The sequence below is a fragment of the Perissodus microlepis genome, chromosome 22 (genome assembly GCF_051167445.1).
Source record: "Perissodus microlepis isolate ML-2025 ecotype Zambia chromosome 22, ASM5116744v1, whole genome shotgun sequence".
In the NCBI taxonomy this organism is placed as follows: Eukaryota; Metazoa; Chordata; class Actinopteri; order Cichliformes; family Cichlidae; genus Perissodus; species Perissodus microlepis.
The window spans coordinates 3,442,114-3,470,000 of NC_140481.1; the positions used below are offsets into that span (position 1 = coordinate 3,442,114).

Sequence of the window (27,887 nt, forward strand, 5' to 3'; positions counted from 1 at the left end):
TTCATAGCAATTGTTTTGCTTCTTTCATTCATTCATTGACTGACATATTAATTCTTTGTCCGAGCACCAACCACAACCTGATCAGAATATTAAATGACTTCTCTAATTCCTCCTTTGCCTGTCTGGTTCTAGTTAAATTAGGAGTGGCATGGTTTGCTCCTTCAATATAACCAAGCCCACAAGTCATTAAATCCCTAAAAAAGTGGCACCTCCTCAGGGTCTGGGAGTGTTTTTTGTTTGTTTTTTGTTATGGGGGGGTAAACCCTCTGAGTCAGCTTCCTCCTGTAAGAGGTCAGGAAGGGACAAAATCAGACTTAACAAAAAACATGATAAGCCTGATTGACTCTGTTGAGCCGTACGCAGCGCACACACATACACACACAAACTTTCAAATATGCAAAACATCTGCAGGTTCCAAACATCGCCGGTTCTTTGTAATTGAAAAGACTTGAGACTGGGTTACCCAGCAACACAAAAAAGCTTTCAGTGCTGGCAGTGTGGACCCGCCCACCCAGAATTCAACTTTACTGAATACACAGACTTCTTGAGTCGATTCCTTACCTGAAACTGTCTGACTGACAGACATCGTGCTTACAGATTGCAGATCAGGGGTCATTATATTTATTTATTTATTTAGGACAGTGCATGTTAATGAACATAAATGTAAAAAAAAAATCACATGAATGTAAACATACCAGATTATAGCCAAGGGCTAATTTCCATCTGTTGTCCTTAAGCATAAAAAATAGACATAAAAATTCATCATTCATTCATAATAAAAACTCCATCACCAAACTTACACATACACACCATTCTGTTCCCAAATAAAACATTAAAACTATACAACTCATACATGATCACACACTTGATTTGTCCATAACCAGTTTTTAACCTTTGCCTTAAACAAATTGAGTGTAGAGCATTCTCTAATGGGTTGAGGAAGACTGTTCCACAGATGGCCTCCCTTGACAGAGAGGACGTTCTGCCCAAATGCTGTCCGTCTGTGGGGTATAAACAAGTCTCCTCGGATTGAAGCTCGAGTGGTCCTGTCTGAGCTTTCTTTATGCCTAATGAACTGCTTTAGTGGTGGTGGAGCAAGGGAGTGTAAGACTTTATATATTAAACACACTCTTTTAAGTTTCACTAAGTTATTGAAGTTCAGTAATTTATAATAATTTATGATTATTTCTTGTTATCAAACAGAGTAAGCAAATCATGCCAGTCTCTGCATGCTGATTGTCACCAGCACATCACTGAATCAGAGTTGTGACAGAAACATTAGCTGACCCCAAATCCACTGATTGAAAGTACCAGCACTTTCCAGTTCACAAGTGCTTAACCTGACACTCACAGACTCCAACTGATGCATTTAGGTTCAGTATCCTGCCAGAGGAAAGTTTGATATGCAGGTTGGAGGAGCCGGGGTTTATATTACCGAGCTTGTGGTTAGCAGACGACCTGCTCTGCCTCCTTGGCCACGGCTGCCTCTGTGCTGGGTGTTATGGTCAGATATTACCACTTTGGTCTGATTCAACAATCTTATCAGTTGTTCATAAGTGAACTTTGCGTGTTCTTTTCAGAGACAAGAGTCTGTCTCCTGACACGTCTCTAGAAGTACATATTTGTAATTTGTGTTTTTCTAATTGCACTGTCATAAACTTGAACACACTAAACTCTGGTTAGTGTGCAAACTAAATGCTGGGAAAATTGTGGGCAAAAATGTCTGTAATTATTAAACTTTTAATGCCACGCTTTTATTGATCTACTATAATTAAAGGTGAAAGTCTGCACTTCCATCACATTTTAAAAAACCTCCTATAGTGGTGTAAGAGAAAAATGACCGCACAAACCTTTTGGCCTTTTGAGATAGATACAAATAACAAAGTGGTCATTATGGTCAATACAGGCCGAATGCAGTAAAAACTGCTTTTTTCTAGCCCTCCCACACAGCCTTTAAAAGTTAAACATTTAACAGCTGGGTGAGTGGAGACCTGATGCAGGCACTGAAGTTAACAGTCATTTCATTATTTTGTTGTTAGTATGATTACACATGGATTAAACATAAAGATTTGATTCCACACAGTCTGGCAAATAAGAAGGCAGGAGTGAGAACAGCTTCATTTATTTACTCAATATTCCTGTCGTACAGTAATAATAACAAGCATCAGGACGGAATTCAGGGAGAAAACATTTCAAGTGAAGGTGAAAAGAAGAATTTTTCCAGTGCGTTGTTTCTCATATGTAAACTGTGGAGAAAGCAGCTGTGGATCAGCATCAGTGTGTCTTCCTGGTGCTCACAGCTCAGACTTCAGAAGCTTCTTAGCTTTCTGCATGTTGCTAACCACTGAAGAAGAGACAGGAAATGTTTAATTACACAGTGTAAATGGATGCAAGCAGACAAAAACTGCATCGTGATACAAGTACGCGTCACAGCGTATGGGCTGCAGCACTTACAGAGTTTGATGTCACTTGGTTCATAGGCATACATGCGGTTGGCGTAGCGACCAGTGACGTCAGCCCTCACTGTCATTGAGGGGTCTGTGGAGAAATTGGCGCTGGGTAAGTGAAAAAACGCCAGTTGTGTGCATCAAACTATAATTTCATAATATTTCGCTATAAAATATCAGATTTTTAACATTTGATTTGTTGTCTCTGTAGTATATTCATTTACATAACAGGTTAGGATGGGTGAGGATTTTCCACAGCACCAATATTTTGGAGACATGGTTGTAACTGATATACAATACAGCTAATTATAGTTAATGTAATTTCCTTGAGAAACATTAAAAGGATTCAGTGCAATAAAACACACTGATAGATGTGATACTAGTTACCAGTCTACATAAAAGATATGTCCTAATCTCAAGCTCTTACCAACAAAAAGGAGCCTGGGAACATACTGGCCATCAGGGGACAGATGTTTGTCTGTGGTTTCATACTGTAGGAGAAGCAAAAGAACAGTTTTTTTACAGGCACCATGAACCTACGCGCCAGTGCTGAACCACAAAATGTAATAATGTTAAGTGTGCCTTAAAATGTAATACAGACTTAAAATACTTCATTTTGTCAGGTGTTATAACCTACCACCAGATTAAGGACGATAAAGTCCTCATCAAGGATTTTTTGGACCTCGTTATCCTCGGAGAAGACTTTCTTCAGCGCTGTGGGAGAAAATTGACTTTAAGTTTTATAACTCGGGTGTGTAGAGAAGAGCACCAGGATGACCAAGGTGACATCACATATGAACAAACACACAAGGGCTCAGTCTTCAAACAGAACAGACTTCTCGCTCGAACAAACACAGTGAGTAACTTAATAAGTGAAACAATAGCAGCTACTCACCCTGGCTGTGTGGGCAGTCTTCAAGGTGAAAGATGACCAACAGGGGCTTGTTCCTAAAATACCAACCAGCCCATCATAAGCTTCAGCAAATTTTAGAGTTAAGCCAAAATTTGGACTTTTATTTTGAAACTATGTCTTACTTTGACCTGGACCAGTAAAGACCCTCCTCATAAGTCTGAGCCCATATCAGCTGATCACCCCATCCTGCACAGACAAAGACACCATTAGAGATAAGTGCGTCCTTTACCTCAGTAATACTGGGCTTAATGTGTGAATGAAATGACTCAAATACCTCTGGACAGAGTCTGTGGGACCCTCTTCCCACTCTTGGGGATATATTTTGCAGCAAAGGTAGAGGAAATGGCTACCAGGACCAAGAGCACAGACAGCGCTGATTTAACCATCTTTAGAGTTTTCCTGAAACAGCAAACACAAACCAGCTACAAATGCAAACCAGTTTTAGACTTGAAGCATCAGCTTTTTGCTAAAGGAACTGCATTCACACTTCTATCAGCACATGAGCCGTTAAAACTTGCAGTAACAGAAAGGGAAGCAAAACTGAAGAGACACTTTTATAGAGAAGACTATTTTAACAAAAATCCAGATACTTTTGTGCTTTTTCTTTTCCTGTAATGAACATTCCTCAGTAACGTTTTAGCTATGACATGGAATTATTTCACATAGTAGAGTATTCACACACAAAAAGGTACAAAGCTATGGCGACAAGTTCTTTAGCTTACCTGTTCCCGAATAGTCAGGTAGAAAATGTGGGCAGATCGTGGACTTGCACTGTCTCTAGCTTCACCTGTCCTGTATTTAAGTACCTGTTGGCTGAGAGCCCACCTTCTTCCCTCCCCCACTTCTCTGTGCAGGAATGCCAGAGTGACGCAAAAGTTTGTTTGCCAACCAACTGCATAGTGAAAGTGGATAATTTGCATTTTCCGTGTGTATGAACAAAGACATCCTGTTGTAAGATCATGATTTAAACATTTTATGTTGGGACTCAACACACCCTTGTCAACCAGAAGAGAACTTGATGGAGCAGCACCTTTTTAAATAATATTAAATCATAATTTGAAAAGGAATAAGAGAAACTATTTACAAATTAAGATTAAAAAAGATATTCATGTAGCCATATTTGTCAGTAAGCAATATCTGAATTTTCTAGACGATATAGGGATTCAGTTATTGTCAAATCACGGTTTGTGTTATCGTTGTAGGGTCTTTACCTTACAATATAAAGGCATAATTTGGTGCATTTAAATAAAAACTGAATTGAATTATTGTGTTTCGTTTGGCTACTACAGTAATAATTAGTTTGATGCACATTTTGCACAGGTGTGATCAGGATGAGGGCTGTTTGGCTTCGATCCATGGCCAAGTCAGCATTAAACGTAGGAAAGCGATCAGAGACTGAATGATGATTGGTCTGCATGTGATTGGTTCAGAGCACAAAGCAGCAACTTGATATCCTCTTTGCTGCAAAGTACACTGCTGTTATAGTCATGCAGAGCATGAATGATGCTTTGCATGAACAAAATGATGACCTGAGACTTTAGTTTTTCAAAACTAGGACTTGTTAGCAGACAAGAACTAATTCACGATGCACAGAGGTTTGTATCCTGCCTGGTTTTTATCTCAGAGCACTGCAGCGGGGGTCTCATGGTCACCTAGCTGCTGTCAATAGCAGCTTTGTTCAGGCTCCAGCCATTCTACCTCTATGATTGAATCAGCCCTTTCACCACATATCTGCCTGCAGTTTCTAACAGTCCACACACACTTGCTCTCCTCTGCTCAGTTCCAGGAAGTAGAGTAAAACATTCATTTGAGTTGAGCAACATTTTTCTTTATGGGCACTAACATATCATAATATGATATGAGATAATATGAGAAAATTTGAATTTACATTTGTATATTCCAGTAACAGACATATTTGTTTTTTTTTTCAAAATACTGAATACTAAAACTTTTCCACTCACAGGAACTTTTTATCTAAGCAGCTTTTGTGTAGCTTAAAACAAATGGTTTCTATCTAAGCTAATAACATTCATAAGTCATTAATAGACACAGTTCACGGGTTTCCAGGTTTATGAATATCCTCTTCTACCAGGATGTGCTCTTTATTCAATCAGGACCCACTGACCCGCTGCACTGACAATTGTAATCATTACACGATAACATGTACATGTACACACTTAGTTATTTGTTTGTTTTGTAATGGGGTAAAACAACAGATGACACAGGAACTGACCAAACAGATTTTATTGGTAACGTACATCAACTTTTGGTGTGATTAAGAAAAGGAAATTGACGTTTTCCCTGTTTTCCCTGGTGTCTCTTGTTGCTGGTGCACTTTGTGTCAGTCTTTGTTGTGTGTGTTCTTCTGTCTGGGTGTGGTGCTCCTTTTCTGCTCCTTCAGCCAACTCACCTGGACACCTGAGACTCATCAGCTAATCGTGACCTGCAGCATCTGTCTCAGCTTAGCTCTCCAGCTCCATTGTCCAGTCCACCCATTGAACTAACACAATGGCTCATTCTGGCCGCTCTGAGGTTCTTCGTGTTATTCGACCTTTTTTCGTAACTCCTTGTTTCCCTGTGCCTCAGGTCCATGACCTGCACCTTTCTCACCACACCAATGTGAGAAAGACTAACATTTCTTTTTGTGACCAGTTGAACCTCATAATCATCATCATGGCTTTTTTGCCATAGTATCTTCTAAAAACTCCAGTTCCTCAGTTTCCCATTTAAACCATCATATCTGTTGTATTGAAATGGATGCTAGTTTAGAGCTTTCCAGTTGCATCAACTCACCAAAGACAGATGTAATGCCAGAAGTGAACAGGGCCTATTTCCACAAAATACATTCCATATATTCAGTTCATAAAATTCAATTCATTTTTATTAATATAGTACTGACAACAGTCACCTCAAGGGGCTTTTATATTGTAGGTTAAATAATTCCACATCTTAGATCCCAACACAAATACTGAAGACATATAAATTCCTTCCACATATTAAATGCCAGATATTTTAAGGCCTTGGTGGCTACTCAAACCTTTGTTCTGGTTTCATCCATTTGATTTCTCTGTCCACGTCTTCTACAGTTAATTTTTTTTTTCCTTTTGGTCATTTTTAACATTTTCTTGTTATTTGTTTATTTTGTTTTTGAAAATGACAACAAGAAAAACAAAGAACTGAATTAAAAGGGGATAAAACACATATCAGTGACTGAAAAGGTGCAGACAACTATCCTTTGAACATACAGCGTATGGCAATAACAATCTAACGAGATTTCACTAAAACAAAGACCAAAGAAAATTATTAATTAAGAATAAATATTAAATAGAGAGAAGAACTGAAATATATGAGAAAATACCTCCATTTTGTATTGATTTGCCTCAAAAATTGACAATTTTTTAACTTTTACATACATTGTCGTCACTATTCCAGATGTTTCCCTCATTTAGAAGATTCCCTCTTTTTTAAATATCTGACCCTGCTTTTTGAACTCACCTTTTCTTATGTCTATTGAATTTCAAACAACCTCTGAATACATTTTGGGCAGAGATTATTTTGCGCTTTGTATATTATCATAGCAATGATCAGCTAAATCATACAATTTTAAGGCATGCAGTTAAATGAATAATCCATTGGTTGGTTCATAATAATCTTGCTGTGGCTGCAAAGTAAGTACAGTGTAAACTATTGGAGTAGTATGTAGTGATGGGAAAGTAATATTGCAAAACAGGGATGAAATTACAAAAGGAATGTCAACTTCAGCTATGCTTTGGCTTCACTGATGTGACCTATGACACCCAATCCAGAAGCAAACAAGCTTATCGGTGTCAGTGTTCTCAGTCTCTGGTGGTAGTTCAGATCATCTACTGATCAGAAGGTTGGCAGTTCGATCCCTGGCTGCTCCAGTCTGCATGCCAAATACGGGCATGATACTAACCCCAAGTTGCTCTCTGGTGCATCCATCAGAGTATGAAGGTTAGACAGAAAGCACAGAAAAGAAAATCTGTAAATGACAGATGGTGTAGAAAGTGCTTTGACAAGGCAGATGGCCTGAACTAAGCCACATGGGCTCTGCACAGTGTGGTGAAGAGAACCAGTTGTTGAAAGGGTGAGAAAAGTGAGGATGCTGGAGGCAGAGTAGAATTGGAGCTGGGTGAGGTTGGTGGCAAGTTAAAGACAGGTCAAGGACCTCAGGCACAGGGAATCAGGGTAAATGGCCTGTATTTGTATAGCGCTTTACTAGTCCCTAAGGACCCCAAAGCGCTTTACACATTCAGTCATCCACACATTCACACACTGGTGATGGCAGCTACATTGTAGCCACAGCCACCCAGGTCACATAACACAAAAAGAGGGCTTGATTAAAGTATACATGGAAGTGAGTTTAGTGAAAGAAGGGAAGTAGACCCACAGACCACATTTCCAAATATAGACCCAAAATACAGATCTGTAGATACTTCAGAAAGTGCAACATTGCATTAGTGTTTAGAAAATAAACACTAACGCAAATCCAAATTCACCAACTGTCTTTAATTATGATAGCTCCCACATAGTCATTTATAAGTTGTACATTTCTGAAAACTGTGACCTCGTTTCCCTCAGTTTTGTCTCAAACATGTTTTCTAGGATTATCTGCTAAAGCTGTCCTCAAAAGCATTGCTCTTATGCTTTAGTGTCACTCAGCTTTTGATTCACCTTTACTGCTTTGCAGCTTTGTTTTATGTGACACTCCACTTGCATGAGAGGTCGTCATTCGTTTACAGTGTTGTTCTTTGCTTTTACCCTGACTGCAATTTCCTGTTGAAATTTTCTGTTCCTTGACACAGCACTAAATAAATGTTTCTGTGTTTCTTGCAACAGGATGTGGAAGCAGCTTAGTGATGAGGTGTCCTTACTTCAGCTCCCTCTATTGCCTTTCACTCCTATGTCTTTCTATCTTTGTGTGGTCTATACACCACGGTCAATATTTGCACTAAAGGGCAGGGTTAAAGGCCACTCCTCGTAACACTTCACTCACCAGATGCACTCAGCCCTGCCCTGATAACACGGATCTGACGTCAGCTGTCTCCACACGCACAGAGGATAGACCTGCCTGAACAGGATGTGTTTTCCTGATTTAAAATGAAACACCTAAACTGACAAATATTCCCAAGGTGTTGTTCATCATTCTGTGCAGTACAGACGCACATTTCACTCAAACTGCTTGTTGCTCACATCAGTCACCCTTCAAGGGAAAACACAGCAACACTTGCTCAGTATTTAAACATTTATTTAATACACTGTGTACAAAAGAATTCAACTGAAAATGAATGTGTATGAATTTATTCATACAGTTCATACCTTCACGAAAAAAAAAAAAAGACAACAAAACCAAAAAAAATCCTGAACCACACTGTCAAATTTATATAAAAAAAATGTAGAGGGTGAAAAGTTAAAAAACAAAAACAAACAAAAACCTCTTACAGTCCCACAAGAGACACAAATGACTGTTTTCACAGAAAACACATAATATAGGCGACCCACAGAGGGACTCATCATTCCCATCTTTAACACTGACAACACAAACCCCTCCTGGATTTAGATGAGTACAGAGGTGACAGGCAGCGGCTCTTCTGACAATAGCATAGCATGTTGTGATTGCCCCACCACGCGCTTACATATGACACACTGCTGTTGGAGAAAAGCAAAAGCAAAGCAAAGGATCTACTCAGATCAGCAGAGTTCATAGCAGCAGTTTTCTCAGGGGTAGGCAAACTCAGGCGGTTTAAGTGTTATGTTTCTTTACAGGCCCAGTTTTCAAAAATCATAGATGAAGCCAAGTTCAGCTGGTTTTCTAAAGTTTTGTCTCATGCAGGAAGGGAAAACATTTCCAATTCTTCTGTACAAATCTTACTGATGGTGCAACAAAACTAGAGAGCAACACTATAAGAAGGAAACGAAGTGGTGTGCTGAGTTGGACGTTTTCATTTGGCCAACTCTTAATGATTTGGAAAGTGACAAAGCAGACAGGCACCGAGCTGCAGCAATTCAGACGTAGTGGGGACACATGGTAGCTCAATCTCACTGTTAAAAATGAACACGATAAAAACAAAGTCACATCAGTGATCATCTCACAGCCTTCCAGTCATTCATTTACAATCTCTTGTCTTCTCTCTTCTTGTTCTGTCACAGACTCTTCAGTTACCAGCAGCAAGCTTACTGCTCAGGACAGACCATCCTGGTCTTTCCATAATTGTCTAAAGACAGAAGTCCTGCATTAATTGGATCGCCGTTAACGGCTACTCTAGTGTCTTTCAGTTATTCCCGGGCTGATGGCAACATCACCTAGTGGCCATGCTGTGGGTGCTGATTATGTTGGTTGTTAGCGGGGTATTTGGGGGGCAGTGGTGGTCCATTAACACCAGGGTGGTAGAAAGCACAGCTGCCCTCATACCTGCAGCTTCCTTTCATCATGAAGTGACGACAAACAGGCCTCTTGGACATGTCTGCCAGGAGAAAACAGCATTAAACGGATGATAGATTTAAGGGTGAAGTATGTGAAACAAAGAAGGTGACTCTTGTATTCAAGGTCAGTACATTTGAGTGAAACATACTCTAAATACTTCTGCACAGTCTGCAAACTTTGCAGAATACAAACACATTTAAAATAAGACTTGAAAATAAGGTACCATTCATATTGTTGTGTCCTCCTCCTCTGGGACCTCCTCGCCCTCTGCCTCTAAATCCTGGGTCCCCTCCCCCCCGACCACGGCCTCCTCGGTGAAAGTGCCCCCCTCTGTGGGGCCCTCCTCTCATCGAGTCATCTCCCCAGTAGTTGCCGTCTCCTCTCCCCTGACCTGGCGGTGGTCCCATCATGCGTGGGCCTCCACCGCCACTGAAAGGTGGTCCGTGGTTGTGAGGGGGCGGGGGGTGGTTAAACCGAGGACCACCGGGTGAACTGTTGGGCGGGTAGCCACCATTCATGGGCATCTGCATGTGCATGGTGTTCATGCTGTTCATGCCTGGACCATGTCCCAGCAGACCCTGGTTGACTGCAGAGAAAAAGAAGAAGAAGTAAGAAACAAAATCAGGTGAGTGGACATGACCCTACGGTAACATATTTAATATAACAATTTAACAGTTAAAGATGAAAATTAATTCAGTTAATTCACCTGGTGGAGGTCCACTCTGGTTCTGGTTCTGATTCTGAGTCTGCTGGAGGGAGCCCAGCAGCTGTTTAATTTTATCTGAGAAGTCTGGTTGCTTTATCAATTCTTCAGTAGACTGGTTACCAGAGGGCCCCTGATGATAGACAGTTGTCATTAGTTACACTTGCCAGTAACAACAAAAAGAAAACTTAAACCAAGTGCAGAGATATTTTACAAAAACTACCATAATTAAACCTGATTTAGACGTTCCATAATTAGAAAAGATGCTACTTTGTGATTATTGTCCTATATTTACCATTATGGATGACAGCAGCTCCTGTATATTGACAGAGGGAGGCACAGTGTTGCTGACAATGTTGGAGGCTTGTGGGCTGCGGGAACTGTTGTTCAGGTTACCAATGAGATTGGCCAAGACAGGCGGCAGTTTGGCGCTCTCGCCAGAGCCTGGTTGTGACGTCGTGTCCATAGGTTCTACGTAGCCGTCATCCTGCATTGACGAGTCCTGGATTGGAAATCAGACTGACAGCTTAGTAGGCTGGTAGTACACATGTAGAATATGTAAATGACAAGAAATAGAACTGTAGAGAGTGTGTGTGTGTTTTAGTGAGCCAACCTCATCGAGTGGGATGAGACGGGGGGGCATGGGTTCATACGGCTCTGGATCTGGTTCGTGTGGACTGTCAGGCACACTGATGATGAGAAAGGATAGAAAACTGTAAACACCAAATTCTGGTTTTAATAAAAGGATAATTTAGTTTTTTGGTATGAACATGGTAAGACTCATTTCTTAGAGTGACCTAAAGTGGCTTTTCCTCATTTTCTCTCAGACCACAACAATGGTGGATGCCCATACTAAGCAAGACCAAAGCTTCTAATATGAAGAAATGTATGTAAATAATGCTTGAAATGGTAATCTCAGGCACACAACTGAGGGCGTAGCAGCACACATACTGTTTAAATGTCTTCTTCTACATTTTTGGCATCTGTAATGCACAGCTTGATCCTGGAAAAATGCACTTACTAACCACCACGGATACATATGCCCTACCTCTCTTTGCTGAGAAAGATCTCTTGCAGAATGCCCATTTCACGGTCTCTTTGGGTGAGTTTCTCTGTGCTGTTTGCACCTGAAGTAACAAGACTGCCAGCCAGCGTCAGGGGTCTTGGGGGTGTCCAGGGGACTCTTTCTTCCATGGTATCATGGGAAAGCCGACGAGCCATTTCAAATGTCTGCCGGTCCATCATTAGCTCTCGTTTTGCCGCCTCACCGAAGTCCTTAATTTTGTTGACATTGACTGTGAATGAAGTATAATAGCATTAATAGTTGTTGTTTGTTTTGATGATTTACAGACCAACTGTAAAAAGTCAACTCAAACACTTTGGTATTTGAACCCTCCAGCTTTACCTCTTTCTGTCTCATCCAGATCAAAGTAAAAATAGTGTTTGAGCTGCTCCTCTTCAGCCCAGTGAACCGTCTTCTTCTTCTTGCCTTTCTTGGTCAAGCTTTCTTCTTCTCCACGTGGCTCTGCCAGTGCATTTGGTTTCTCGCCTGTAAACAAGACCCAACAAGGAAAATATTTTATGCTCGTTTCCAACAAAACAAGAAAACACCCTGGAGGCAACATGTGCTCATTACAAATCATCATCCTCATCATCATCTTCAATAACTAACCATTGTCAGAGGGCTCTGGGTCCTCAGAGGGAACAGGGGTCCCAGGCTGCTCAGGTTCCTGGTTTTCATCTGCAGGAGTGCTGGAAGCAGCACTTTCTGGAGATGCTGGTTTTGTAGAAGATGCAGAATATACAGGTTTGCTGTCGAATGGGCTTGCCTAAAGGAGAGAAGGCAACAGTGGTGAGTATCTGGTGAGAAAACCAACGATTCTGGACAGTTTCCGTGTCTCACACAACAACAGACTAAAGAATTCTATACAATTTAACAGAAATACAGCAAAACAATGTCTATAATTTTCTGTCAAGCAAAAACGGACTAATTCTGGGGACATTTACATAAAATACAACAATAATTTTAAAAATGACAAAATTACTAAATTAATTAAGAAGAACAACAACAAGGAAACAAAATCTTGAATAAAATCTGAGGTCAGACTGTCCTGAGATCCATCACTACCTTGTTAGTTGTGGGGGAGACCACCTTGGTACTAGCTGTAGTGTTAGCACTAGGTTTCTTTTTCTTGATCTTGATCCCGGGAACTGGGGCAGAGTTCAGAGCATCTAAGAAGCCAGTGCACTCCATTGCTGCAGGAAGAAAATAAGAAAAGAAACAAGATTACTGATACGTCACCATCATGTCCTTGTATTTAAGAGCAAAAGTTCTTCGGTGGGTATATGTGAACTCACGTTGTGCGGGAATGATTTTGACTTTGATCTCCTTGGCAGAATTGGAGGGTGTATTTAGAGGTTTATACTTTTTCTCCTGAGGTGGAGCATCTCCTGAGCCAGAGCTGTAGATGAAAAAATGAACACAAGAAGAAGAATGTCAGTACTGCAGTGTTAGTACCACCTGAGGGCACCAGTGAGAAAGCTACAAGACTATGATGCTTTTCTCACAGAACAGGCTGTTGTGGAGGTGCAATACCTGTGTCGTTTGAGGACTGGAGGCTTGATGTTGTACTTGCTACCCAGCTGTGGGGCAGCTGGCGTCTTCTTAGGAGGGGCTGGGTTGGGAGGGTCTCCGATTTCCAGTCCTAAGTAACATAAAACACTGATGCTCACAAAGAACTTAAACAATTCCATTTTATTTATTTAGCACAACTTCAGAACAACAGTCCCCTTAAGGTGCTTTATACTGTAAGGAAACCCAGTTTTAGAAAGAACCCCAACAATAACACAGACATTTATGAGCAATCATTTGGCAACAGTGGTAAGAATAAACTCCCTTTTAACAGGAAGATTCTCTTAGGCGAACCAGGCTCAAGGAGGGGCAAAGTTGGTGAGGGAAACGACAAAAGCAGAGGGAGGCAAAGAAAGACGAAGAGACAGGACAAGACACACTATTGGAGAAAGAGCCAAACAGCTCTCCACCTTTACCTATGGAGCGAATCTTAGTGTGGCTGGGTGCATGAGCTTTGGGTTTGTCCTTCTTCTCCTCATCTCCACCTTTTTCCTTCATGTCACGCACAGGCACCTTAGTCTCCTCTTTCTTCTTTTTCTTATCTAAAAAAGACATATAGAAAGTCTTTAAATCTGATGCCTATAGGATACTTTGATGCCAAAAAGAAAAGTAGATCTGTACCTGCAGGAGAGGTGGTACTGCCTGAGACACTTTGGGAGCGGATTGTAGCCATCCAGCCATCCACAAGCACAGCAGCCAATTTCCTCAATTCTAAAAACAAAAGACAACACAATAAATTGAAAATACACTGCTGCCTATATTTAAGAGGTTTCATTTCTAATGTAAAACTAACTCACCCTCAGTCTCCGCACTCTTGCTCAGCTGCTTCACCAACTTGGCAGTATTGTTCTGGGACAGATTAAAAGCAGGTTAGATGTTATTGTTTCTCTATAGATTACAACTATAAACACAACAATAAAAAATACCTGTTTTAGGTGATCAACTTTAAGGGGTAACTTCTGCAGTGTTAGCAGGATAAGTTGAAGTAGAGGAGAGTTGTTGGTGGTTTTGGAGTAGGTGAGCCAGGCATTAAGCAGCTTGTAGCCACCAACTCTGATAAACCTAAGTGAAAGAGCGAACAACAAATTATAGAGAAGGCATGCAAGGATACACAGAATTTGAATAACCAGCAGGTTTCGCCACAACATTATTTTACTGGGACAAATAATTAAAAAACAACAGTTGGGTAAATTACACAAACACACAATTGTTCTATAAACCTCCCACCCCAATTTTAAACCTACACTCCAGAAAGTACTAAAACAACTTCACACAGCTCTATTCATGCTACAAACAGGGATGTGTATGCTGACACGGTACATATGCAAACATTGACACGCGTGGTGGCACCTCAGGGCAGGGTGCTTGGATGTGTTTGGATGAAAAATATAAGAAGTCAAAAAAAAAAAGTGTGACTTGAACTGAAAGTTAACAGCTATCATGCTTCTATCAAGTCCGGTGAATGAGAGTAACAGAATAGAAACTGGGACCACAGAATGTGATTTACAGCATACCTGTTAAGAACATCGTGGGATTTCGTCTGCAGCAGGATGTTCAGGTACATACATCTACTGACCATCTTAGTCGAAGCTTTCATCAGGCTGCATTGGAAAAAGGTGTTTAGAAATCATTGAGTTAAAGTCCTGAACTTAAGGTGTTGTTCACAGTGAATGCATATTCACATTTCAATTCAGTTCTTTACCTAAACACTTTTGGGACTCCTTCCAGACTGCGGAGCTCTCCATCCTTGCCCAGCAGAGCCTCCACACCTTTCAAAATCTCTCTTGGGTCTACTGGTCCCCCTGCCATACCCTAAAACACAATACTATATTAAATACACTCATCTACATCACACAGCTGTATTACATTTGTGTTATATGGAGATGTTTTGTCTGTCGTAATAAGTATCACATCAAGTGTGGGCTATTTGTCTGCCAGATAGAAAAAAAGGGCACCGTCCAACAGAATTCCAACCACTGTCTTTTAGACTTTTGACTAGGACTACAACCACCCACCCCACACACACGCTTCTCAGGGACACACATTGACAACTGTATTAATCAGATCCCTTAAAATGTGTCAGAACAACAAAGTTACAGCAGAGTCAACCAACAACCACTAACACATTCAGATTCCACTTTGAAACCGGTCCTACAGCAGCTCAGAGGATGACAGCACCAACCTGTTCAAGGACATTCCACCAAGAACACACGTGCCACCATACGCCAACAAGGCCCTATTATATCCACTGTACTGCACCATTCCAAAGGAAGCCTCTATGACCAACTATCTAAGAAATAATTTCAATGTGTGTGTATATGTGTGTGTGTGTGTAGAAACACAATCTGAAACACAAATCACCAAGTACAGACAGTCAGTAGCATTTTCTTGCAGCCATATAGCCATAAAGGTTATATGTGCTGTGCTGTCTTGTACTTGAGGTGTTTGGAGTACCAACTGCAGTAAAGTAGTGACCAGGCCGGGTCACTGCTACTTGCTCTTCAGTACCACAGGGGGTCTGCTCTCTGGGACTTTCACTTGCAGGACAGCACATTGCCATAATACTTTCATTTTGTGTGCGAGGAAACCCTGTTTATTCCATTTCAAGCTACAATTAAAGAAGCAGGAGCAACGCAGACAACTATGCACATTTATAAAGTTCATGTACAAAGCTTCACACCTGCCATTAATCGTTTTTTATTTATTTCAATATTTCACTATTAAAATAAAAAAGAATATTGAAAATCTATTTACCTTGGATTTCATATGCTTATTTCATCATACATTTCCACTCATGTATCACAGCTATATAAAAAAGTCCAAAATATCCAAAGAGAATACTTTAAGTAATGCTGAATATGACTTATCAGTGTTTGTTTTTAATAACATACATCTATCACAGTCATATTCATTTGTGCAAAAAATATAACTTTGTAAGAAAAAGAGAAAACAAACAAATACTTTATACAAACAAAATCTACTGTCATTAATTAATTATGACATCTAATGACAAGGTGAATGGTACAAAGATTATATTCAACGAAAAAATAAAATATGATTAAAAGAACTGTATGAAGAATGAAATGCTTGGAAACTGTGACATTAGTTTGTTAATCTTCACCTGTGGTCATGTGATCATAGTGTCAGTTTCTCTGTACTGGATTATTCTGTTTTAATGAGATAACTGACAGTTATCCCAGCCAGAAGGCACAAGTCTAGCCACTTACTGCCACCTATAGGTTAGTTAGTTTTTGCACATTGGCACTGCACTCTCTGTAGTAACAACACATTTTAAATGGAAACACCTGTTAAACATCACATGAAGCTGTCACAAATTAAAGTGACTGTAAAGTTTAAAGGTGTTGGGTGTTTACTTACTTTTCATCTTCGAAAAGTGCAATATGAGCCAAACACAAACAGTGAACACTCAAGCACATATGAATGCTCCATTGTTTTAGATTATTATTGTGTTAATCTGAATAACCCTCAAATGATTCATAATATAACTGCTCGAACTGACCTTTATAATAAGCATGCACTTTATTTTCTTTCAATGCATTTCGTAATGAAACATTTTGCCAATTTATGGAAATGTCATGATGTGAGGAATCAGTTAGGTCTTACCCGCGTAACTGTTGTAGTAGAAGTTTTATATAGTCTCAGACCTCCACAACACTGCAAATAACTCAAATCCTGTAAATGTCACAATTGTTACACATATACACACAATCAGTGGTTATACATGACCCTGGTTCCTGGTTCAGGAGAAGCAGTTTTGCATAGACATACTGTGGTGTTACTACACATCACCAATACCTTATGTAAAACAAATGTATGGCTTTCTATGCTTGGAACAAAAATATCGTCACTGTATCGTTCATGGTTACTCAACAGACGGTAAATTGAATATATTCAATCAAGAAGCCTCAGAAGAAATCGAGCAACAGTGTAAAACGCCCTCTGTTATATAAGGGCAACTGAAGCAGCCTATAAAAGGCTGCTTCTTAACCTGAAATCTGTCACAGCAGAGGGCAGGCCTGCTCCTGCTCTCAGCTGCTTGACGAAGGGGAGGGGAGGGAGGAGGAGGCTGCCTGCTAATCAGAGCACTCCCTCTGTTAACCACTTCGGCGACAACCCAGCTCCTTCACAAACAATCGCTGTCACAGCGGAGACAGTACTGATGGAATAACACAGCGAGCACCATATGCGTATCAAAGTCAGACAATGCGATGGCGTATGAGTCTATACTTGATCTGCACAGCCGTTTGCCAAATACTCCAAATGTAGTTCCGAGGAAAACACGGCTAGCCCTCGGAGCTGTCCCGAGGACAAAAAGCAAATCGCAACTAGTCCACCATATTTGTCAATCCTGTTTGTTCGCCGGTCATCTTGCAATCTTTATCCTCAGATTGCCGAGTACCTGGTTTAGGCTTTTCGTGAACTCCCTGTGCTATAATTATCGTCATTTAAACACACACGCATACACACACACACACATACAGTGCTTCACAAAATGTCCACAATCCTCAATCTAACGCAATCTTTATGTATAGATTGCGGTGGGTGTTCGTTCCGTGGATCAGCCCCTACAAAACAAAATCTGGCAGGCAAAAAGTCCGGCTTCATGATCTGGAAAGTTCCCTTCTGTGCCTACGGCAATCTTTATGAACAGATTGCTTATGGTTATTTTACGAATTTTCCAGTTATATCTTTATTTGTATAATTACTCAATTCCGTCTCACACACGAAGAAACGGAGCATTTTGCTTCCGTCCACGTTCCTGTGTGAGCTCATACTACAAGTCTATGCTCAAATTATTTGCTAAGAACCAAGCTAACATACGGTGCCTGCTAGCCAGCTACCGCTAGGTAGCCTATTGTCTACGACTAATTTCATTTGAGGAATTTCAATTCAACTTCAAAATCAACTTACTATTGATAATATAGATCCTCAGCGTCTCGGGTATATTATAGTGTGCTTTTAAGGCACTTATAGATCCTATTTAAATAATTTTATGTCTTCAACCTTCATGGTTTTAATATCAACTGAAAAACTTCTTGTGGGTGGGGCTGTGATAGCTAAATGCTAGCCTTTCCTTCAGGAACAAACTGGAGGCAAAAATAGTAATCAAATGTCCATTACTTGAAGAAAAAACATGAATTTGAGTTGTTCAAAGTCCTCGACGGCTCAGTCTTCGGGAAAGCAAATTCATACCTGAAAAACACACAGAAAGCGCACATTTAATTTCATTTGTTTACAAAATTCCCATCCCTCATCAACATCAACGTCCTTGAATGTTTTGTTTTATACACTCAGCAGTAATTTCGCATTAAGAGCTGAACAATGCGTCGAAAATAAGCCCCTCTGTTTTTCTGACTTGACTTACCTTTGACCAAATCCAGGAATAAGCGCGTGTAGGAGGGATTTACCTTTTATACTACGTGACGTTTTTAACGTCACCGGAAACGTTTTTTTTACGTTTTCGTTGAAACAAAATGGAGGATAACAGTCGTTCTTTGCCAATCAAGGACAATATGGCGCATCTCAAATTGTTGGAAATCTAATTTTGAATTACTCCTCGTAATCGCCATTAATGCGTTAAATTTTTGTATAATTCGAATCAGACAAAACTACATCAACATATTTTATCGACAAACCCCAGTTTTACTGATTCTTTCATATATAAATTTAGTAAACAATATTCCTTCAAAATGGCGATTAGTCTTTTTGTTTGTCACGTGCTATTGATGTCACATGTTTGTGCTAACGGGAACGCCTCATTTTTAAAATAATCGTCTTTATTCAACTTATTGAAATGAAAATGGCAGGATTGAGTTTTGCATCAACTAAGATTGATTTATTACTGAAATGATTTAGATTTAGATTATATACTTGCGAAACAACTTAACCTTTCACCTTTTACCTCTAACCCGGGTAGGATCTGAAAATGGCTACCTCCATGAAGTACATCGCGACGTTTTTATGTCGTGTGTCGCCTTTAATTTCGTATTCAGTTCGTCAGTATCAGGTATTATATTTCATTAAAACGATGTGACGTGCTGACTAACACATTACATGTATGGTGTATTAAGTGCGGGGAAAATGATGGATGCTGCCTTGTTGTGTTGTACCGCTTTTGTTAGTGCTGTGGCTTTTCTACCACATAGACATTGGTCCTACGGATATTAGATATCTGTTTGTAAGTGAGGCATAATAATTAAATGAAAACACTAACAGTAATTGATATGTTTTTCATCACGTGGTTTAGCTGGTCTTTAGTTGGTGTATGCTCCAGTATAGATCTATATCACGCTGCTCCTGCCTGGGGGGTATTTTTAAAAAATCATTTTACAGCTTAGTGACACTTCATTTGATTAAACTGGGGTTGATATAAAAGTTATTTAGAATTAGAATCTAAACAGTTTTTCAAAATTCTCAAATGGCTTTAGCAGGGCTCGCAAAATCGCTAGCCCGACGTCCCGGGGCTAGCGATTTTTCCAGTCCGGCTACCAAAATCTATCTCTGCCCTGCCCGTCGGGCTGTCATAGGAAGGAAAAATATATGTCAATGCTTTTGCATTCTTTCGAAAATGTAGCTGGGTAATTATGTCATTGGCATCGGTGAGCCACTGTCAATATGTGACATATTGAAATTTGAATTTGCGCTTGTTTTTTGCTTTCACTTTGCAATCGCGCGAACTGTGTATAGAGAGCGACAGCACTGATTGGTGAGTGATGATAATTTGCGCACCAATTCCTCTGACATCGTCTTATCACTCATTAGCTTACTATTCAAACGTGACAAGTGAAATCTCCCGCAGCAAGCTTAAACGTGTGAGAGGTTGATCGCGCAGAGAATCGCTGACCGTTATGTGAGTACGTGTGTAAAAGCAGCAGGATATATATTTTAGTTCTGCTGAGCCGAATAAGACAGGTCGGGGTGAAGAAGTGACCACAAAACGGAAAAGTTATGACAAATCAGACTATAAGGCAAAAAGAAAGTGCAGCTTTATGGTTTCATGGACAAAAGAATTTCCGTGGCTGCAATATGACGAGCTGTGCGTGCGCATTCGCTGTCAAAATAAAAAAAAAACGCGCACAAGATGAGAAATGCGCACAAGATAAGAAGGTGCAACGCGTGTTTGCGTACATAAGATTTTCTGGAGGAGGACAGACATTTGTTTAGAACTCTTAAAGATGTCGAAGACGCTCCTTTAAGCAATTACTTTGGTTTTCCTCCACCTCCAAAGAAATGTCAGAAGGAGTCCGAACCACAAAAGAAGCACGTATTCTCGGAAAAGTGGTTGCAGGAGGTGAGCTGGCTTCAAACAAATGAACGCACAGAGATGTGGTGCAGAATGTGCCGTGAAAATCCCACTCTAGCGGACAAAAACAGTGCCTTTTATATGGACGCAAACGCGCGTTGCAACTTCTTATCTGGTGCGCGTCTTTTATTTTGACAGCGAATGCGCACATGCGGACCACTTATGTGCACCCGTGTAAATAACATAATGTTCTGCCGGGTGTGTGGTTGGTTTTCCCTCGATTTCTGAGTCGACAAGCGCCTTTGTTACTGGGACCAGTAATTTTAAGAAAGGCCCCCATTAGAACCCATGAGAAATGCAAGAAATGCATTATTGCTCAGTCTGCAATATCTTTCCCAGAACAAACACCAATTGCAAATAACATACTAAAAATAAACCTGAAAATCAGTTTAAAACAGCTACTATGTTGCAAAGAGTGAACTACCACTGGCAAAATTTTGCAGTCTTTGCAAACTTCAAAAAGCAAATGGCCTCGATCTTGGTTCCACTTGCCTCTTACCTGTGACTTCAGTAGAAATTTCAAATTCAGGATCTGACACAGACTGATTCATGTCCTACACAGTTCTTACAAGTTCATAGAAATTTCTGTTCAATTAGAACCAAGTATTTGAGTTGATGATTGTAATTTTTATACAATGTTGTAATTTGTGTTTCAACAATTTTTTGATTAATGTTTTGTTTCAGTTACAATATTATATTTTAATGTATAATATTGTAAAGGAAACAAAACAGGAAACAAAACATCAATCAAAAAATTGCTCTTTTTTATTCGGGCTACTTAAATTTATTTTGGGCTACCAAAAACTGAAGAGTCCCTGCCCGAAGGGCTACCAGAGATTTTGAAATTTTGCGAGCCCTGCTTTAGGCTACATTTATGAAAAGGACGTTTTGATGTTTTATGGTGTGATGAGGTCATTTTCTTGTGCTTTCAGTCCCGTCTACAGAGGCTACCTGCAAGGACATGTCTTTCTTTGTCTCCATTTATACATCCCAGACACTCGTACTGCAAAGCAGCATCGCTTCAGGACGAGGCTGTTGCTCAGGCTACTGAGGCTTTAGCCCGCTACAAGGACAGGCCCTGGGATTACCTGGAGAGTGAAGGTGAGTGTTGTCCGTATGGGTACCTCGACAGACGTGTTGCCTTCTGTCCACATTTTGTGATCTCATTGCTTTTCCTTACCCTGACAGAGTATATTGAAAGGTATGGAAGCAGTCCAGTGTGGGCTGACTACAGGAGGAACCACAAAGGAGGCATCCCCCCTCAGAAGACTCGCAAGACTTGCATTGTAATATTTCAATTTTTTGTTGTTGTCTTTTTTTAACCACAGATCACTTATGTTAAGATTGTCAAAATAACCAGGGCACTTCTGTCTCTAGAGAGGTGACAAGATATGTGGAAACCCCTGCCCAATTTGTCGTGATCCAAACATCATCATTCACCATCAGGTGGGTTACAATGTTGGTCTCACACACACCAACTAAGGACTTGGACAATATTGAAGTTTTCTGTATTGAGCCGGAGCTTTTGGGCCAGATTTAATTTTTTTAAATAAATAATATTGTTCTTATGATGTGAACAGTTTTTATCTTGGTGCTATCAGCGACAGGCCAATATCAGCTGTAGTTTTCTTATACATCATCAGTCATCAACCTTTGCTGCCAAAACACTGCGTTTCAACCCAACAGATTTCATGGACGTGGTTGGCAAAAATTAATTGCATGTCTGATTTGTCTGCAGATCAGTACTTTCATTTTTTTTGACACTAATGAAAAGAACAAAGCAGAACGAGAACATTTTGTCAGCTACTCCTCTCAGTAATGAATGATCAGAGTGTCTTTATGACAGTTTGGTCATAACTTATGGGCTCAAAATGTGGTCATAAATATTTTGTACTTGTAAAAAAGATTTGTATGTGTAAAAAAGATTTGTATGTGTAAAAAAGATTTGTGTGTGCGTAAAAAAGATTTGTGTGTGCGTAAAAAAAGATTTGTGTGTGCGTAAAAAAGATTTGTGTGTGCGTAAAAAAGATTTGTGTGTGGACTTAGAAAAAAAAAACCCTACAAGTTACAAGTACGAATTTTGACCCTATTTTTCTTCCTTTCATCTGATTGGTCAATGTCATGTCAATCACAAATGTAACAATCCAATCAGAGAACAGATGGGTTTGGCTGTTGGAGGGGCGCTTTTTTTTGAACTGCAGGTCTTTGAAGGGAATAAATGCCCTTTTACATGCCAACCCAGCGTTTTCCTTCATCACCACGAAGGAAAACAGTCTGTGGTCGTCCGAGTTTGGTGATTTTTGTGTCACAGGTCTACGTGTTTAATATAGGGACTTCCACAGCCTTTTCAACAGCGCTGCGGACCGCGGGGTGGGGGCGGGCAGTGTTTTGGAAATGACAGTCTTCATTACAAAGCTTTCTTCGTTATGAATTAGCATACATGTTTTTATTGAACATTTGAAGAACCAGCAAAAAAAACAGAAACTCTTGTAGAGGACATAAAGTCAGAGATAGAAAAGACAAGGAGCAGGTGCATCTAGTACAGGTAGAGCTGCTGCAAAAACCCACAGAGCCCAGCAGCCAGCGCAACAAATTCTGGATCCTTTGCTTTTAGTTAGCCGTTAGCATTAGCAGCACATCCTGCGTCTGATGTGAAAGGACTTTTATGCTGCGCACTGTGACTCACAGCAATGGTCCCGGGTCAGCCCTGACTTTGTGTTAAACTAATCCTAAAGTAATAATGGTATTTCTAACCACTGATATAGCACAACTTTATCCTTTCAACAGCTGCTGAAAGTTAGGGGACCTAACTGCTGTCGGATATTTATATAGAGATCCTCCAGCTTCAAACTGTATCACCCTTCAAGGACCTGCAGTTCAAAAAAGCACCCCTCCGACAGCCAAACCCATCTGTTCTCTGATTGGATTGTTACATTTGTGATTGACATGACATTGACCAATCAGATGAAAGGAAGAAAAATAGGGTCAAAATTCGTACTTGTAATTTGCAGGGTTTTTTTTTTTTCTAAGTCCACACACAAATTCTTTTTACACATACAAATCTTTTTTACGCACATACAAATCTTTTTTACGCACACACAAATCTTTTTTACACATACAAATCTTTTTTACAAGTACAAAATATTTATGACCACATTTTGAGCCCATAATAACCCTGCACAGCAGCAGCCTGCTGGAGGTCATTTTGTAGGACAGTGGTCCTCCTCATACAAAGGAGTAGATACTGGTCCTGTGGCTGCAGTTCTCTCCAGCTCTTCATGTGTAAAAAGTGTATCATTTGTTGGTAAGCTGCAATTTTTTTTTTCTTGCAGAATGTCAAGTTGTTGCAGCAATTCATTAGTCCCCACACTGGAATGGTGTTGGATTCCACTCGAACTGGTAAGTTATAATACCACCAATGTTAGAAAGTGTATTAATGCAGCAGGATGTTCCAGTCATGTTCTGATGGTTCTGCCGCCTTCAGGTGTGTGTATGAAACAGCAGAAGAAGCTAAATGAGGCAGTTGACACAGCACAAGATCACGGTAGGTAAATCGTGATTGCCTTAGCTGCCACTCATCTCCGCCAGAGCACTTTTGTTTATTGCACTTTAAAGTGCATTTATAGCACTTTTTTAAATAAGCACACCTTCTTGCACTAATCTTTTCTAGTGCAACAACTACCATCTTCTGTGCAACCCATCTGGATTTGTCTTTAACTTCCAGCTTAGCTACATGCTAGGTAACTGGCTCAGTCTTAAAGTATAGTTTCAGGCTACAAGTTAAGAACTATGACCTCAAATGTAGTTTTATTTGCTGTTAGAAATAAAATGAAATGACACAAGTGGTAAGTCGTGTCAAGCGGGCGATTGTGACTCAAGAGTTGGGAGTTCGTCTTGTAATCGGAAGGTTGCTGGTTCGAGCCCCGGCTCCGACAGTCTCGGTCGTTGTGTCCTTGGGCAAGACACTTCACCCGTTGCCTACTGGTGGTGGTCAGAGGGCCCGGTGGCGCCAGTGTCTGGCAGCCTCGCCTCTGTCAGTGCGCCCCAGGGTGGCTGTGGCTACGATGTAGCTGCCATCACCAATGTGTGAATGGGTGGATGATTGTGTATAGTGTAAAGCGCTTTACAAATACAGACCATTTACCATTTAAGTTACAGCTACTGATGAGAGAACAAATACATCATTTTAAAACAACACTCTTCTCTTCTAGGCTTACTTCCTTTTCAGATTCCATATGTGGAATTTTCAGGTGAGGACTACTCCAATTCCCATGATGCTGTGGGCTCCACACCACCACCCTCATCCTTAACTTTAGGTGACAACTGGTATAAATGGTATGGGGAAATACTTCCTGATGAGAATGAAGTGGCTAAAGTCAGAAAGACATATAAGGCTTACTTAAAGTGATCGAGGCGCTGATCATGCTGTCACAAAGAGAACCTATTGCAAAAATGAGTTTGTTTTTAGCCCCTGTGATGTTTGTTCTACAGGTGCACAAAGCTGTACAATAAACCACAATGAAAAATTGAATCACTTCCTGTTTTATTTAAGCAGATTATAATTCAAGACATTTTATCACCTACATATTTATAATTCAGTATCTGTGCAACTTCAACCCCATAAAGATGTTACAGTCCAGAGGAAAATCCATAGGTGTGTGCTCACACACACTGGAGGGCTCAGCAGGTGTGTGCCCTGGCATCAGCTCTGATCATGGATTGGCCTTGCTGACCACAGTCTCTCCCAAGGCTTCCAGCACCTCCCGCTTGTAGTCATCAAAGTCTCCATCAATCTGGTTGATGGTACAGTCCTCCACCACCCAGAGCTGGCACTGTGTCTCTGTGATGAGCCGTGCATCGTGACTCACGATAATCACAGCTGGACGAGAAAGTCAAGATGTTAATGCTCCGATACACACTGGAGTCTAAAGATTTATTGATAAAACCAAAGCTCACTCATTCTTTTGAGTAAGAGGCAGAAATGTAGTACAAATATTTTAACAGAGCGTCTACATGTACCCCTAGCTGCCTACTCCACGATGCTGCAGAAGTCCCTACTTTTTCATTTACGACTTTTGTGCTGGTGAAGAAACAGTTGCAATTACGTTTCCATGTATATAATTATTCTGAACATTCAAATTGATATGGGTGTGTCTGCTAGGAGGCCGTACTAATAAAGGCAGGCGCAGCCATATCATTTCGAAAGGTTCTGCCCAAGCCAGGAGTATGAGGAGTAAACAGAGGGATGGAGTAATTTAAAAGTATTTAAAATAAAAATATGGGATAAATAAAGAATTTAATTGTTCCACAGACACCTTTCCACAGTAGTGCTGTCCATCTAGCACATTACTTCAAGCATTTGAAATAGATGTGTGAATTATGTGAGCACTTAAGCAGTAAGAATAGTCATCCCTACTGAACTGATCAAGCAGCCAGTCTCACCTCCTTTGTATTCATTGATGGCCTCTGATAAAGCATCGATTGACTCAATGTCCAAATTGTTGGTAGGTTCGTCCTGTGAGACGAGAAGCGATTAATCAACAAGACAGTAGATAGTATTGATCACGAGGGAGAGCAAAAGACCGAACAATGCTTACCAAGATCAGTACGTCAGGCTGACGACAGGCCAGTTCAGCAAACACTACTCTGGCTTTCTGACCACCTGATGAAGGCAAAATCCAGACGCTATTAGAAAATATTTCCTTCACAAGATAGTACAATAAACATTCTCATTCACCAGTTTATGTTTATACCAGACAGTTTGGAGATCTGAATGGTGTGGGCGTGGCTCTCGAGGCCAAAACGTCCCAGGCACTTCCTGCCATCCTGGTAGGGAAGATTGAAGTTCCTCATCAAGTACTCTGTGGCTGTTTCCTCCATGTTAAGCTGATCTGCATACTGCTGGTTAAAGAAGCCCACTTTCTGCACACAGGAAAAAACCTACATGTTAGCTGATGAAAACAGTATTTCAGATTTCCACATAGGCTGTAGCTTCAGTGTTTTCTAGTAAAACAGAAGGCAAGTTTTGTGGTCTACAAACTGAGAGCAGCAAAGTTAACCTTGGTTTCATCTGTCCGAACAGTTTTTCTCAACTTTCCAGCCTCTTTCACATGTTTTCCAGCCTCATTAGTCTGATTGTCTGGTGTCTCACAAATGGCACTGTACCACAAAGTTGATCTGAATTCCAGTGAAAAGCTACTAAAAGCACTATCATGCAAAAGTCTTCGGCTACGTCCACACGTACACGGGTATTTTTGAAAACGGAGATTTTCCGTTTTCGTTTTAAAAAATAATCCCGTCCACACGTAAACGCAGAAATGAAGGAAAACGCTGCTAGGAACATGCCAAAGCAACAGGTGGCGATATATTCCTAACCGTGTAGAAATGTTGGCCAATCAGAAGTCTAGAAGGCTCGGCGGGAAATAGTAAACAAGGATGGGGCATAGAAGCAGAACCCAGTCCTATGTGTGGAGGGACAGTAACTGTGTGTATATGTAAGCATTTAAACACTGAAGAGTAAAATTAACAGTAACAGTATTGTAGAAATTCATTTCACCGAAACAATAACGTGGCGCACAGTGTGACGTCAAAAAAGGCGCACACCTTTGACGCTGCGTTTTCTCGTCCACACGTAAATGCAAAAACGGAGTTTTCAAAAATATCCACCCTGGCCGGAGTTTTTAAAAATCTCAGTTTTCAGTGACCAAAAACGCCGTTTACGTGTGGACGAAAGGTGCAAACGCATAGAAAAATCTGCGTTTTCAAAAATACCCGGGTACGTGTGGACGTAGCCTTCAGCCACACCTCCATTTTTTGTCTTTTTGAAAAGCTTTTTTTTTTTATGTTGGCTGCTTTTTCACACTCAACCACAGAGAAAGACCAAGGTATGACAAATCCCACCAAAACTGAACTGAAAATCAGTGGGAGCTGATCTTATATAGTGATGAATCTAATTTTCGATTCAAATCATCATCGACAGATATGGACGAAGTCAGCAGAGAGGTAAACAGTGAATGTCTAGAGTCATTTGTAAAACATGGTGGCGGCTCGGTCATAATTTCAGACGGTATTTCAGGCTGTGTCAAAACCTACAGAACACATAAGTGGGTTGACCATCGATATGTAAAACCAGAAAGGGTCTAATTGGCCACTGCTTCAGTCTTTAGCATGACAATGATCCCAAATATAATATGTCAGTGCAGTGAACCGAAGCCATACAGTGGAACATTATCAGTTAAGGATCAAGTTGCGCAGAGCCCTGAGCTAAACCATGTGGGATCACCTTCACAGCGAATAGAACAAAAGACAGCCAACATCCAAAGACACTTGTAGAAGAAAGATCTCAATAAACTGTTTGTACATCGACTTTTAAATATTAGGCTAAAAACCCTACAATATTAGAGAGAAACCCCTCTGTAAGCAT

The 27,887-nt window shown here is 40.5% G+C and overlaps 4 protein-coding genes across 7 annotated transcripts in view; 1 reads left to right on the top strand and 3 right to left on the bottom strand.

Moving 5' to 3' along the window:
- Nucleotides 1-756: 756 nt before the first annotated feature.
- agr2 (anterior gradient 2) lies at nt 757-4,153 on the bottom strand. Its single transcript, XM_084920089.1, has 8 exons — nt 4,083-4,153; nt 3,635-3,759; nt 3,483-3,546; nt 3,343-3,395; nt 3,085-3,161; nt 2,875-2,938; nt 2,455-2,538; nt 757-2,344 (listed from the first exon to the last, which is right to left on the bottom strand). Exons 2-8 carry the CDS (start codon nt 3,744-3,746, stop codon nt 2,295-2,297), a joined length of 504 nt encoding a protein of 167 aa, XP_084776215.1. The 5' UTR covers nt 3,747-3,759; nt 4,083-4,153; the 3' UTR covers nt 757-2,294.
- Nucleotides 4,154-8,612: 4,459 nt separating this feature from the next.
- Nucleotides 8,613-18,571, bottom strand: ppp1r10 (protein phosphatase 1, regulatory subunit 10). 3 transcript variants are annotated; one of them, XM_084919582.1, is made up of 19 exons: nt 18,527-18,571; nt 18,073-18,354; nt 14,843-14,952; nt 14,655-14,741; nt 14,067-14,202; nt 13,938-13,989; nt 13,762-13,851; nt 13,557-13,682; nt 13,105-13,213; nt 12,867-12,970; nt 12,637-12,764; nt 12,181-12,337; nt 11,914-12,057; nt 11,557-11,803; nt 11,122-11,197; nt 10,804-11,010; nt 10,512-10,641; nt 10,029-10,391; nt 8,613-9,845 (listed from the first exon to the last, which is right to left on the bottom strand). In XM_084919582.1, exons 3-19 carry the CDS (start codon nt 14,947-14,949, stop codon nt 9,685-9,687), a joined length of 2,424 nt encoding a protein of 807 aa, XP_084775708.1. In that variant the 5' UTR covers nt 14,950-14,952; nt 18,073-18,354; nt 18,527-18,571; the 3' UTR covers nt 8,613-9,684. The 3 variants fall into 3 exon arrangements, with proteins under 3 accessions (XP_084775708.1, XP_084775707.1, XP_084775706.1); XM_084919581.1 differs by having other exon boundaries at nt 18,283-18,354; nt 18,527-18,544; XM_084919580.1 differs by lacking the exon at nt 18,527-18,571 and having other exon boundaries at nt 18,283-18,520.
- A 444-nt stretch (nt 18,572-19,015) lies between these two features.
- mrps18b (mitochondrial ribosomal protein S18B) lies at nt 19,016-24,995 on the top strand. 2 transcript variants are annotated; one of them, XM_084919586.1, is made up of 7 exons: nt 19,016-19,168; nt 21,397-21,565; nt 21,653-21,750; nt 21,842-21,910; nt 23,797-23,863; nt 23,949-24,008; nt 24,676-24,995. In XM_084919586.1, exons 1-7 carry the CDS (start codon nt 19,088-19,090, stop codon nt 24,870-24,872), a joined length of 741 nt encoding a protein of 246 aa, XP_084775712.1. In that variant the 5' UTR covers nt 19,016-19,087; the 3' UTR covers nt 24,873-24,995. The 2 variants fall into 2 exon arrangements, with proteins under 2 accessions (XP_084775712.1, XP_084775713.1); XM_084919587.1 differs by lacking the exon at nt 19,016-19,168 and adding an exon at nt 19,235-19,339.
- abcf1 (ATP-binding cassette, sub-family F (GCN20), member 1) overlaps nt 24,991-27,887 on the bottom strand; it is a 21,703-nt gene continuing 18,806 nt past the window's right edge. Inside the window, 4 exon segments of the mRNA XM_084919578.1 lie at nt 24,991-25,343; nt 25,907-25,979; nt 26,062-26,126; nt 26,218-26,386. Coding sequence (XP_084775704.1) covers nt 25,177-25,343; nt 25,907-25,979; nt 26,062-26,126; nt 26,218-26,386 — 474 coding nt within the window. The 3' untranslated portion in view covers nt 24,991-25,176.